Source organism: Heliconius melpomene, chromosome 21, assembly GCF_056956725.1.
Source record: "Heliconius melpomene rosina isolate 202511_hmr_F chromosome 21, ASM5695672v1, whole genome shotgun sequence".
Lineage (NCBI taxonomy): Eukaryota > Metazoa > Arthropoda > Insecta > Lepidoptera > Nymphalidae > Heliconius > Heliconius melpomene.
The window spans coordinates 9,691,540-9,706,377 of NC_140409.1; the positions used below are offsets into that span (position 1 = coordinate 9,691,540).

General features: G+C 31.0%; 1 protein-coding gene across 2 annotated transcripts; it reads right to left on the bottom strand.

The window, feature by feature from the left end:
* Positions 1–63: 63 nt before the first annotated feature.
* Positions 64–6,839, bottom strand: LOC146527209 (uncharacterized). Of its 2 annotated transcripts, XM_085206795.1 has the most exons (7): positions 6,834–6,839; positions 5,603–5,675; positions 3,534–3,626; positions 2,774–2,866; positions 2,019–2,212; positions 1,231–1,344; positions 64–934 (listed from the first exon to the last, which is right to left on the bottom strand). In XM_085206795.1, the coding sequence occupies exons 2-7, from the start codon at positions 5,649–5,651 to the stop codon at positions 839–841; spliced, it is 639 nt and encodes a 212-aa protein (XP_085062921.1). In that variant the 5' UTR covers positions 5,652–5,675; positions 6,834–6,839; the 3' UTR covers positions 64–838. The 2 variants fall into 2 exon arrangements, with proteins under 2 accessions (XP_085062921.1, XP_085062922.1); XM_085206796.1 differs by lacking the exon at positions 2,774–2,866.
* Between the last annotated feature and the right edge of the window lie 7,999 nt (positions 6,840–14,838).

Below are 14,838 nucleotides of genomic sequence, written 5' to 3' on the forward strand. Positions count from 1 at the left end.
TAAAGTGTGAAGCTGATTAATTTGAATCATTAATTAAATTATAATGAGAAATAAAACGCAAAATTCAAACTGATATTTATTAGAATCAACAAAAAAAGACAATCTTAAAAGTAAAAAAGATAATAACACGTGATGTAAATGTGATCATCAAATTGTTGTGACATGTTTACCGTGCTACGGAAAGAAATCTCATGTATAATAAAATTGTATAGAAAAAGGCGGAAAGGCAAAAGCATTGAGTGTTGTCAAAATTTGACATTTCTAATTTATGAAAAGATATTATAGATCATAAAATTGAACAATAATTATAATATTAACTCTTCTTCTTTCTTTTAGAAGAAATCTTACTATTTGTGGTAAATTTGAATAATAATAAGTAAAATTTGTATAATCGTTTCTAAAAAAACTAATACATTTTAATTAATAATAATGATTTATATTACAATACAATACTGATTAAAAACGGTTGTAGATTTGTTAATAGTAAGTAAAGTGTAAAAATGAATAAGAATAATTATTAAAAAATATATATAATCCTAATAATGATTAATAATAATATTAATTAAATATCAATTCAATGGAATGACAAGTTTCAATTTCTCTTAATAAAAATCAAAATATTATTTACATGACACGAGTTTACAAATCTTTTACATTTTATGTAAGATAGCCAATAATCGAAGTAAGTAAACGCTAATTTAAGTGGCATAGACACAGTCAACAATAATTATACAATAGCTTAAGTCAAAAGTACTAATAAAGGAATGTGTTTTTTTTTATATAATATTATTTCTAAAGAATGAGACAAAACATTTGAGACATAAATTGTGATACAAGCCTAGGAGCCTCGCTGCTGTCTCCACGCGGAGTGGAAGCCGGCGGCCGAGTCGGAGTCGGAGTCCCCTTCTTCACTTACACCGATTTGAGCTCGAGGCTTTAAATATAGAAAGTAATAATTATTAGAGATCATAGTGGCACAGAGGCACAAGTGTGTACTTGAAGCACAAGCGCGACGGTTGTGGGTTGGATTTCCAGTCGGGAGGATGAAATATTTAACATCTAACATCTTAACACTCGCTTCGATGAACACTAAATTGTTGACAAGATTCTAAATACTACCATAGAATATATTTTTTACTTCTAATATCAATATTGTAAAATATTTTTTAAGGCATGTATTTTTTTCGCAGCAATCGCGAATCGAATTTAGTTTTTAATTTATATTACTACCTGATCAGGCGTGGAAGGTGTACTTCGGCTATGAGTGCCCACACCTCGTCGGCCATTTGCCGCTCGTCTTCTCACTTTGCTATTCATTGGGGGCGGCATTAGCTTATCATCTTTCTAGAAATAAAAGAAAAATTATTATGCATGCTTATTAATTTTTAAAATTTTTCTTATTTAAAGTTCTTTATTAGGAAACATAATATTATTATAAATAAAAGTAATTCGCATATTATATGGCTCTAAATAAATAAAATAGCATATACATGCTAAAGTCTCTTATAGATAGGACACACAAAAAGCGATATACAAACAATATAGAAGAATGAAAAAAATATGGTGCTTGCAAATTATTATACAAGTAGATATTTTTTGTTTCTTGAATTCCTTTTTTTTTAAATTAAAGATATAACATAAATATTAATTTTAAAATTGAAATATACAATGTGACATTCGCTCGAAATTTATGCGTCTATTTATTATTAAAAGAAGATAAAATTTATATAGGCCTGGTGCGGAATGAAATGTTTAATATTTTTATTTTTTGCTCTGGTAACAAGGCAAAGCTTGGCGTTAAGTTTCGCAACTCAATATTCCTCAATACGGGAAATGGAGAAAAATAGATTTTAAGTTAGATATTGATTTAAATATTTGACAATACAGTGCTAATAATAATAATGAGTTGTGACCAATATAATTAATTGCAAATAGAAAACACAATTTAAAAAATACACTAACAAACAAAAAAGACCATACCTGCTAGTTCAAAGCAATTATCTGTAGATTACAAATACCTGTATATTATCCGCTGAACCCCACGACTTCAGCTGGTCCCCATCATCAGACCGTCTGTCTAGATCCCTGTCGCGGGCCTTGGGTACGTAAGCTGAAGACCTGGTAGCGCCCACGCCCAGGAAGTTACTGAACGCCTCGGTTGTCTTTTTGACGCGGACGTTTAGCGATCCTATGCGGAGGAAACCTTCTTTTTCTGGAATTAATTTTGAAATTGACTATTTAATAAATGTATAATAATAAAAGATTGAACTTAGAATGTTACTTAGAATGTTAAATGTTGTTACATAATGTTATGTGACAGAAAATAACAATTTTTTACATATTTATAACATATAAGTAATAGTAATTATTCATTGAGTTCACTTTAAATAAAAGCTTATATTTATTAGGAGTCTAGATTATAAAAGAAACTAATGTTTTTTATTTCTTAGTTTTAAAAGAAATACTTTGGTCAATCTCATAAAAATCATAGAGTATGTTATTTTGAACATAAAATTCTTAAATTACAAAAATATTTAAAAACTAGATTATGCACAAATACCTATTTTAAAATATAGCTATGACTAAATTAATACTTTAATGTTACAAATACACCACAGTGTTAAACGACGCACACAAATTATCACGCGCAAACAGAAGTTAGTAAGTAAGACACAACACAAATATCAGACAGTAGTAAACACAAAACATTTACCAATCCCATTTTTTAGACATTTTAAACACAAAGAATAATTTAATATTTATTGGGTTATACCGTTTTTGGCTGAAAGATGTATATAACGCGGTACCGTGTCGACGGGAGAGGGAACAATGTGATGTACAATATTATTGTTATTATTTGATGAATCTGAAATAAATATTTTCTTTATGTATTAAATATTTTCAGTAGATATTTATAAACGAATTACTCCATAAGTAAAGTTTTACTTACTTAAGGTTCACCCAGCTATTATAATGTTTGTAATAAAAAAAAAAAAATAATATAACAGATATTAGCTTACTGATTAATACTGATAATTACTTACTTGCAGCAAAATTGTGTACTCGTGCGCAATTCCTATAATATGTATATGTATCTATATATTTCAACGTTATAAGTTGTAATTTTAGAACCTGATATTATTAAAATATGTTAAAAAAAAGGGAAAATATCTATCCACTGACTATTATAGAAATCTTATATTGTTTAAGTTTTATCTGTCTTTATATTGTAATTGTTATTGTAACCAAAATATTACACCTTAGTACCTTTTGCTACTTTCCGAAGACCTTAACAATTTTGTATAGTTTCATATCTTATAAATTAATGTTTTAATGAGTTTTTAGAGATTTTTTTTTTATATTAAAATAATATATAGAGGCCAGTCGTGGCGCAGGGGCGTGTACCTGTGACTGTACACGCAAAAGGTGGTGGGTTCGATTTTCACTCAAGGGAATGAAATAATTATAATATTTTCATTTCTTCGTTTTAGTTAAAACTGTAAAAATAATAATTATATATAAATAACACAAACTTCGGTAAGATCCGGGGGAAAGAGACGTATCCATGTGTACTAAGTACTGTCGCGGCTTTTTACCGGACCAATCGCGTACGTTTGCATCGGCATCTGAAAAAAAGTGATATTTTTTATTAGTTTCACATTTCAATTAGGCAGAGAGAACCTAGTGCTAGTCCGGTTTACACTGCGAAAGAGATTTTGTATTTTGTAGTTCCTTCCTACCTTCCATACTCTGGAAATAACTGAACTCATTTTAACTTTTTCTACTCACTCGGTTCTTTCTGTCCGACTTTTTTTGGTGGAAATACAAGTATGCTATTTACTTTTGCGAGTTCGACGTAGCCCTTAATGGGTCCGGTTCTCCGCTTCCCGCCTGAGTTTAAAACATGGCGTGTTGAAGTGCGGAACTTATTGTGTTTTTATAAAAATGGCACCTCAGACGCCATCTATGAAAATAGACTAACAAGTTTTGATACAACCTCAGCTACCATAGATGGCGGGCGTATTTACAAAATTTTCTTCATATTTTCAATAGATGTCGTTTCGATACAGTTAAAAATATTAACTATATCTTGTTATAACATTTGGATTTTATTTTAACTAAGTTTGGGTATTATTTAAACATATTATAATATCGATGCTTAACAGACAATCCTAATATTAGATTCTTGGATTTTAGAAAAAAAATATTATAAATATTATTTTTATAAGCTATATTTTGTACTAATTGGGTACATATTTTCGTAGAAAAAATATAATATAAAAAAACTTTTCGATTTTTAAATCATCAATGCATTGCGATACACGACTTACACTAACATAATGTGTGCATAATATTTAGTTTAATTGACAATTTTGGTCAGTTACAGTTGTGGCAGCAGTGTTGGCACAGAGGCAGAAATATTAAATATTTTATTTTTCTCACGATACCGCGTGAATTTACAAAATAATTGGTTCATGATAATTATAACGTGACATTAAATTCTTTTTTTAACCTGTTATGATGTATGTATGTATTTTTTTATAGAATATATATGTAGTGTGCGTATATATGTATATGTAGTTTATATATATATTATTGTATATTTATATTTATAGATTCAAATATAATATTTTTCTGTTATGCACTATACTCTCCCCGCTGTTTCACAAATATCCACTTCCACTTCCACACCACACACAAAATTTTTCTTCTCTTAAGTTTCTGTATTTTGTTTTTTGTGCAATAAAGAATATATATGTTCTTTGTGTTCTACTAAAGTTCTAAGCCTTAGTACCTACATACACGTCGGAAATCCTCCTAAATTCTACTCACAGTTAGATATATTTCATTGACGTATAAATATACTTGTATGTATGTATGTATGTATGTATATACATATTAACATCGAGCTATAGAGACAGCCGAACATCAGTCCTTTAGTTCCATGAAACTAATAAGAGGCTCTATATTAAAGCCATTCACCGCTCAAATAGAGTAGGGGGCGAGAGCTAGTTAATTAAAACAGCAATCAAAGACTACCGTGTGGCGCGGCAGATATACCTATAGATATTTGTGTATGTAAAATAATATGCTAGTAAAAATCACACAAAATTAAAACGTAATTGACTATGTACTGTAAAAGAATAATATCAGCTTCACGCTGTTCCCGTACACATCATGGTAGGCTGAGGGAACCTAATGTTAAGACACTCCGTCCCCCATTTGCCCTCGAATTCTGCAGGCTGCATTCTGCACTTGCGTGTTGAGTGACGGAACACAACGCCACGCTTTGCCTCAACACTAGAGCGAAGAAATGAAAATATAAATTTAAATAAATATGGATATGGTAATTTCCTCGAATGGATTGAACCCACAACCCACACACGATTGGCCTTGAATTATTATTTTTTTAATTTTAGGAAATGTATGCTTTATATATATTTATAGTCTAGTATTATAATCTCGTAAGAATGCTACTTGTAAACATCCTTTTACTTAGAATTTATTTCTACTATTATCGAATGCCTGTTTCAGGCATGTTCCAACAAAAGCAAAAATCAACAATTACATATTTATACTCTTGTTTCAAGTAATTACTTACTGTAAACGTCCACTAGTAATTTGTAAATATCTTCATGTCGGAATTGCATGGCGATATGCAATGGAGTATAACCCTGTAAATAGATAAAATTATCATTTAAGTAGTTTAAAAGTAGTACTTATAAAGTTGTAATTAGGGTGTTCGGTCGATACTAGATACAAAACGCATTTGTAAAAAACACATTTCATTGACATGTGTTTTGATTGACATATTTATGTTTTTCTTAAATAGATGTAATAAGATAATTGTATGAGAAATCTGAATGTTTTAAAATGATAATTTGAGTTTGTTACTTTGTCCACTTAACTTAAGCGGTACGTTTATTTATTTCTATTACTCTTTTTTTTTCAGTTTCGAACTGCATCGTGCACAGCAGGGTAGGTAGGTACCTAGTGTTAAGACACTCTGTACCCCCTTTCCGCCGAATTTTCAAGGCATTGCGTGTTGAGTGGAAGTAATCACCACCGCTCTACCAGAGCAAAGAAATGAAAATATTAATAAATGTTAACTCGGAATGGATCCCGAATGGGAATCCAACCCACAAACCTTACCTTACAGTTACACGTTTGTGCCCCTGCACCACGACGGCCTTGCATTATTTTTTTTCTTAACATCAAATATATTTCTTATTACCTAAATATATGTATATGGAGGCGTCACAGACCTCCTATTTCATAACGCTTATATTTGTTTAATAACAGGTTGATATTAAATTTCAGTGAATATTACAATGTAACAGCTGTAAAGGGAGAGTTCTGAAGGAAGGAATATTATGTTTCAAAACTATTGGAATTATATTTTTTACTTTACAATATATTTACACACACACACACACACACACACACACACACATATATATATATATATATATATATATAGAATAGGTAAATCCAGATCATTATCATTCCATTAATAATATCTCATAAGATAATTGAAGATCAAAAATACAATTTTAAAGTTTCAGGTCTCCAAGAAAGAAGAAATTAAAAATATATGTATTTTTCTGTATCTATTATGCAAAATAGAGTATAGTCACTCTGTGAAGTTCAGCTGACTTAGTTTGACCGACATGTCTGAAATCGATTGACATGATATAACAAATGACTTATTTTCTTATAGTTGTGAATCAACAGTAATTACTGGTATAGCGGACACGTGCCACTATAAAAGAGAGATAGCATTTCTTGTCACTAAATTAAAGCTAGACTCTACAGGTTGTCGTAAAACTTACCCCATTCTGCTCGACGATGGCACATGAAAGAGAAAGTAAAAGCGTTTAATGATACAGTAAAACAGATAAATGGAATTTGAATGAATGTTAACGTCAAATACGTTTGTTCTCAATCTTATATGACTTCTTAACTACAGAGTCAAAATATCCATATTTCGCACAATATCATTTAACGTTAACTCTTAAATGTAGTAGTGTGTAGTACAGGAAATAATTTATCTTACGAAAATTTGCATGTCTACATTTATTTTAAAAAACACCTATTAATGTTGTACATAAAAATATTATAATATTTAAAATAATATTTAATTCAACGAAATGCTAGTTAAAATTATTATTATTTTAATAGGTTACAATTTATGGTTTTTTTTTCTGTATAAGCCAGTTAAAGTTAGTATTAACTAAAATTTTAAGTTTTATTTGTGATAGCTATTTGATTTATAATATCCAGATACCTTTAGTATTTTCTAATCTTAATTTATTTTTTTCTTTACATGTCAGTAAAACAGTATTTTTTAATAAAGTATTTATCAAAACTTATTTTTCAATAAATTTAACGTTTTACTGCTTTTTTTATTTATCTTTTTATTTTCTTAGTTGTTATTTCGAAAAAAATCGATATTTTAGAAAAACGACTAGTACTGTAATTAATGAAATAAAAGAAGCCTATAAAATCTTACCGATCGTTCATTAACTAAATGTCGATGGATCCCAGCTAGAAGCTTCACTAGGTTTCCATCTCCACGCTTGCATGCCCAATGCATTGCTGTCTGTGAACGGAAAAGCAACCAAGCTACAAACTCAGAAAAGAAAATTAAAGTATTATTTTGTGTAATATATTAATACAAAATCAGTTTCTCAGGTGCAAGGGCAATGTTAAGAGAAAAAAAAATGTAATTTTCACGAAAGATACATAGTTTTAGACAATAAGTACAGTTAAGTTACAGTTACTATAAAAAAACGAGTTTTCTATATGATAAGCAAGTGAACATATATGTAAGTAAGTGAATGTATACATGCGACAATTTAAGGTAGCGTTAAGATAATGACGATGATTTGTGTTCATGGCACGGTGACGGTGCGAAGGGTCGCCGTTAATAGTTTAAAATAGTGCTACAAAAATAATTTCGTTAGAAAAGAAAAATAACCAACATAAAAGATAGAAAGAAAGCCTTTCCTTTGTAAAGAACGCGGTAGGGTAATACATAGGGACGATACATTTTTTTTATTATATTTTATAGATTGTATAATAAAAAACAGATCCGACTTCAGAAGGTAAAAATATAATATGACGTTCAAGTTTCAATTCGGTCGTCGCAGTTTATAGATTCAAATTAGACCCCTGAACTACTGTTTTCATTTGTTCAACTTCCCATATTGTTTTTTATACTTATATTTATTGAATTTATTACTTGTATATGCAAAAACGTTATTTTTATAAAATATTATCAACATATGCATTTGATTGACTAAATGAATTATATTTATATTTAAAATATAAATAACGAGGTCGTCGTGGCGCAGCGGCACAAGGGTGTGACTGTAACGCGACGGTTGTGGGTTCGATCCCCACTCGAGGAAGTGAAATATTTATTTACGTTTATATTTCCATTTCTCCGCTCTAGTGTCGGGGCAAAGCGCGGCGTTGAGTTCTGCCACTCAACACGCAATGCCTCCAGAATTCGGCAGAAAGTGGGGAACGGAGTGTCTTAAAACTAGGTTCCCTCTGCGTACCCTGCTGTTTGCGGGATGAAGCTAAATAAATAAAATAAATAAATAACAAATAATTTAATTAAAATATTGTACAAGATATACATGGAATGTAACTGAATGGAAGATACGAGGCCGACAAACAACAACTGTACACTAAACGAGCCCCATTCATATTCGTATCTGATGCAATCACAATTCGCACGGAAGCGTTACACCGTTCACGACGATAACGACCAAATAACATCAAATTATATATATATATATAAATATCTAAGCCTAACTCCGCAACAGGATAGTAGGTAGGTAGAAGCAAATTGCTTGATTTTGTATGTAAAACGCTGACGGACGCTATAATGTCCAAATTATAGGTCCATGATAAACGAATCGTATTAGGACGATTTGCATCCAGATTAAACATTATATTTTGTTCGAGGGGGCTATTAGCATAGTTATAGGAATTAACTTACCCATCATCGGTGTTCATTTTAATTTTTAACCGAGCGGTATCGGCCGGTGTCGATACTTGTTATCTCTAATACCACCGTTTAGATTGGGGTCCTATTCACTTTACTTCGAAAATTTATACGTTGAGACAGTATTTTTTACCATTATGTTAACTTATATTGTTTTTTGTTTCATTTAGAACCGATTAAGATTCAAATCTACGGTATTTATTTTGTTACAGTAATTAAGAAATATTAAATGTAAGAAATATTTGACTAGCGCAGAATGAAATACAAGAAAAATATAATAATAATAAATAATAATAGAAAAATATTAATATTTTTTGCAATAAATAATCAACAATCTCTCGAATTGCGCAAAGAAAAAATCGAAAAATCGTTGTGAGAAAAGTTGTACAACTCTAAATAAATCCGAAAACTTATACGTCTGTGCTACCCGCGGCGAAACAGCACGACAGGTTAATTTAATAAAGGCCCACAAGTCATTTTAATATTCCAATATAATTGAAAGCTTCGTAAATATTTTCTTATAACGCAGTCGATTCAATTTATATTTGTATTATATTTGATTTTTATATAAAGTTTGTAATCATGTATTCTGTTTCCGCGATGACGAATTAAGTTACTAAAAAGGTGTGATGAACGTTTTTTTTTATACAAAAAAAAGAACAGGTTTTGAGATCGATATCGGGTGTTTTAAAGTCCCGATTTCGTCTATACCGGTTTCCAGAGTAAACACAGCGTCGCTTTATCGGGGGGCAGGTCACCAATCGCATGTACAAGTTGTAGGCGTGATCGTAGCTGATTCAGTGGTATAGCAGCCTGTACCTAGGTTCGGTGCTGGGAGAAATATGGGACCCGAGGGAGGCGGTGTTAATTTACAGCGACGATTTCAAAACGAGGACCAAAATTGGCGGCCATTTTCGTGTATTAACTGTCGACAATATTCTGTGGCGCGCAATTTTCGGTAACAGTGGATTTTGTGTTGACTAAACGTTGCTATTTTTATTTTACACTAGCGGTCGGGCCGCGGCTTCGCCTGTTTATAATGCGCGATTGTTTATTAAATAAGATGAACACAATTCATCTTATAAAGTTTATCTAAGCAAAGAAAAACTTTATATCTTGGGTTTGGACATTATAGTAACTTTATTAAGGATATTTGATCTTAGGGACAAACCATCTAAGAATGGTCCTTTATCATTTTTAGTAGTTTATAAGTATATTTTACCTATCAATACGTTAATTGTTCCATGGCAACAACTTTTATTTACAGGCATCACGTTTGTAAAGTTGTTCAATATACCCATTTATATAATTAGGAAACGAGTAGGGGAGAGCGGGGCCAAAAGTTCCGATTTTTTTTTAACCTCAAATATTGCTACGAATACTTGATTTTAGCATTTATACAATATAATCAATTTCAACTTACATATCTAGACTTGCAATTAAAACAGTAATTTGGGGTATTCTTTGTAAGACTTTTTTATTATGATTTTTTTTATGACTGAAGTCGGAAAGTAACAACTTACCCCGACTTGGGGCAAGTTGTTAACAGACCGGGGTAAATTGTTACCATATTTTTAAAGCTATTATTTGCAAAATAAAAAACAATAAATAATCGAACAAAGCCTGTTTATTTAAGGAATAATCAACAGTATCATTATAACTACCAGGCGCAAAAGCAAATCTTTTTTAACCGACTTCTGTAAGAAAAGGAGATTATCAATTCGACTGTTTCGTTTTTTATGTATGTTACTTCATAACTTTTGATTAAGTGAACCGATTTTGATGATTTTTTTTTATTTGAAAGGTAGTGCTTCCCATGTGGGAACTAATTTTTATTTGGTCTATTTTTGACCATGGTATCTATGAGAAAATCACATAAGTATTAAATTTGTATTGGTACGTTTGCGACAAAATGACGAATAACTCAATATCCAACGACCATACGCCAACCGATTCTAATGTTTTTTTCTTATTTGAAAGGATACACTTCAAGGATAGTTTAATGAAAGTTTGGTTAGGCTCTGATTATAAAATCCGGTCAAAATTAAGAAAATTTGTTTTTATTTTGGTAAATATTAATTATACTAGAATAGTTACAAGGGAAAACTTTGTTAAAATTATTGTCAGAAGTAAGATTCCCCATCGTTGCATTTCTTTTCAACCAACCTCAAAAAAGAAGTTTTCATTTTCAACCGACTTCAAAAAAGGGAGAGGTTCCCAATTGGCCCGAATATTTTTTATGTATTTTCTTGTTAATATACCAAAATGTTAGTTTCCACAAAAATAATACCTAATTGAGTCAAGTATTACATATCACAACAGATGCCACTCGTTACCAACCACTACCACCACAACCAACACTCGTTTAAGAAGTATCCTTTTAAGGTTACTTATCACTTAAAATCGTAAAAAGAATTAATTTTGAACAAAAAAAAACTGAACCGAAAAACAGCGAAACTAAAAAGTAAAAGATAATTTTACATAAAACAAAACTTATTTTGATTTTGTTAAACCAAAATAATAAACAAAAATTTATACCTTTAGATTTTCGGACTTAATATGTATATGTAATTCTTTGGTAACAGTTTTTATCTTATTCCTGCAATCTTTGAAAGCAACATCCGCTGCTTTTTGCATCAACTCATATGACACATAACCTCGAGTTGATTTCCGAGCATAAGTCCGCATGTTACTAAATTACAATATTTTTTAGTATGAAAAATTACAATATTTACATCCCATTATTGGTACAAATGAATTGGCGAAAGTTTTTCGTCACAACAACAGGTCACAACATGCCCCAAAAAAAGGGAACATCTAGCCCCAAAAACACGTGTTGAAAAAAAATTAAATATAAATAAGATATAGAAAACATAAATAGTTTACAAATAGTGTTCCGAAATAGTAGGTAATATAATGTAAAAAAAACACTAACATACTCGAGGCTAATCGTTAAAATTTGTGAGATAGACCAAAAATATGAAATGCAAAAATATTTACAATCGTGCACCAACGACACGCGTGTGCTATTCCATTGGTTTCGGATGCCACTGGATTGTTCATTATGCTGGCCATGGGTGCGCTGTCACATTGCATTTCACTATATGTTTACTAAATATTCCTATCACTTTTCTCCGCGAAATTATTTCCATCGGAACAACTTACCTCGGTAACTTTTAGCCCCGCTCTCCCCTACCTTAATAGCTTAAACGATTAAATAATTTATTTGGATAAGGATTCATGATATTCATAATATGGATGGATGGTATCGCTGATAGTTGATAAAATGGTAATATTGCAGATATTATTAGGTACAATGTTTAAAGATGTTTTTTCACAAGACAAGACTTTTATATAAAACATATAATCTTTAAGGGTTATTCTCGAATTAATGAATACGTTTTAATTCGCGTCATTTGGGAGTTTTTAAGAAAAAACATAGTTAACTATCTACAATTTGCTTCGGAGATAGTTTAAAGATGACACGACAGCGTCGAGAATTACACTCGTAATTATTATGTTAAAATTATGCACAGCTAATTAACAAAATAATATGAAACTAAGCTTATAAACTTACTAAGTTACCTGTCGAATATAAAGTTTTTAAGGTCCGGTGAGCTTTACGAGCGACCAACTCATAATTATTTTTTTAAATTTACTACATTTGAATACTTGACGTGAAACAATTGTTTTATTTGTATAAAACCGAAATTAAATGAGGGACGAGAGGAGGTGTGCCTCATTTACATTGAAAATGTAGGGTAGCTTGTATTTATATAGATTAAAACAAGTGATATCTAGAAGCGTCTCGTAACAACGTTTGCGGTTGTGAGATGATCAGAATTAGAATTAGTCTACAAAAATCAAGAAAAAAAAATAAGAAAATTTTTACTTGCGGAAAATAATATTATCCATGTTTTGTATTTCCACATTTAGAATAACCACAACTATGTAAATTATAAAAATGTTGTAAAATGTAAAAGTTGTAGGCTTCGATTTGCTTATTACTGAGGTGTCCTACGAAAATATGATAATTTTAGTAAAGCTATTATTGTTTTAAGAATACATATACATATTTTATTATTATTTACAAATATTATTATTTACAAATATTATTATTTATGATATAAACATATTTTATTTGGCACTTAGTGATTATTTCTTGTATAATACTTAGAAAAGAAAATAATTTCGTAATACAATATAAACTTTGTAAAATATGAACATAATAAAAAGGTTGTTCGCGTCTGCCGGAACCTCTCGAGACATTTCCTAAACAAGGCAACACAATGTTTCCTTTTCAACTGCCTTTCGCTGCCTTTTCTTTTATTAAACGCGCTCAATTTTTCCACAATATTTCTAACTTACGACGTTCAACCAGTGAAATAACAATAGAAATATATTTTTGTACCATTGAATACTTGTAGGTGTTTTATTTATACCTATTTTGGTATATAATGCAGACCGAGCTTTTATCATAGAATTCTTAATGGGGCGACTTGATATTAATGACTTATATATAATAGATTTAAGAATATATATGTATATTTACAAATAATTTTAGAATGAAATTCAAAAGCGCTAAAAGCTATATGCTATATGTAAGTTAGCACAAGTAAAAATATACTGGATTTGTAAATTAATAGAATCGTATCCACATATAAGACCAAGATGTAACATATAGGTAACACTGCAGTGAACATTATTACACCCTTTATTACTAGCAAAGCTTCACACTGTATCCCGCACACAGCAGGAAATGCAGAGGGAACCTAGAGTTAAAACACTCCGTTCCCCACTTTCCGCTGAAATGTTCCGTGGCGGAACTCAACGCTGTGCCTTTAATAACAATTCTTCTCTCATGGTATCGAACCCACCACCGTTAGAGACACACCCTTATCCTACCTATATACCTACGCCACGACGACCTCTTCAATATTCTAGTTTCTATATATTATAAATTTAAGTTCATGTTCCAACCAGTTTCAGTGCAACATCAGGAGATGCAGTACTGATGTCATTCTAGTAAGGAAACTCAACCGTCTAACGGTCCAACCTGATTACGTCAGCATGTTTTACAACCACCATGTAGGTATGGCGAGTTTTATTACGCCAATTTATTGACATCAAACATATATATGATAGAATAATTAGGTTTCATAATTATTTACAATAAAGACAGTAAATTAATAAATATACTTACATAAGTAATTGAAGCTTTAATTTTATTTTCATACAAAACTCTGCCCTTGCACCTTTTGTAATAGTTTTGTGTTAAGAAGAGAGTTACAAGAGAGTTAACCTTTAAGATGTTTAAAAAATAACACTAATCTGATCTAACAGAAATAAAGTAAAAAAAAAAAACAGCTTCACGCTGCATCCCGCACACAGCAGGGTAGGCAGAGGGAACCTAGTGTTAAGTCACTCCGTTCCCCACTTTTTGACGAATTCTGGAGACATTGCAATTTGAGTGGCAAAACTCACCGCCGCGCTTTGCCTCGACACCAGAACGAAGAAATGGAAATATAAACGTGAATAAATATGAAACAAAGGTAAATCAATATAAGCAACGTAGTCGACGGCTCTACATCAGTTAACTGTATCACAAAACCGATGGTGAGATAACCACAGATTTATGCACAGGCAGTGACTTAATTAGTTTTAGTACTAATTAGAAAGTGGGGGGAAAGGAGAGGGGGGCGAGAGAGTAGAATACAATGCTCGCTGGATTGTAGCGTTTAACATAATTTAAAAAAAGGTAATAAATGGTTATACTTACGTACTGTTGTTCACACCGGCGTCGCGACATAGGGAACATA

Excerpts from the sequence above, each read along its gene's own strand:
- LOC146527209 (XM_085206795.1), bottom strand. The coding sequence starts at position 5,651 with ATGCAATTCCGACATGAAGATATTTACAAATTACTAGTGGACGTTTAC. Across the intron at positions 3,627-5,602 it reads ATTACTAGTGGACGTTTACA|ATGCCGATGCAAACGTACGC; the intron begins GTAAGTAATTAC and ends ACTTTTTTTCAG. Across the intron at positions 2,867-3,533 it reads TTCCCCCGGATCTTACCGAA|ATTCATCAAATAATAACAAT; the intron begins GTTTGTGTTATT and ends TATTTATTTCAG.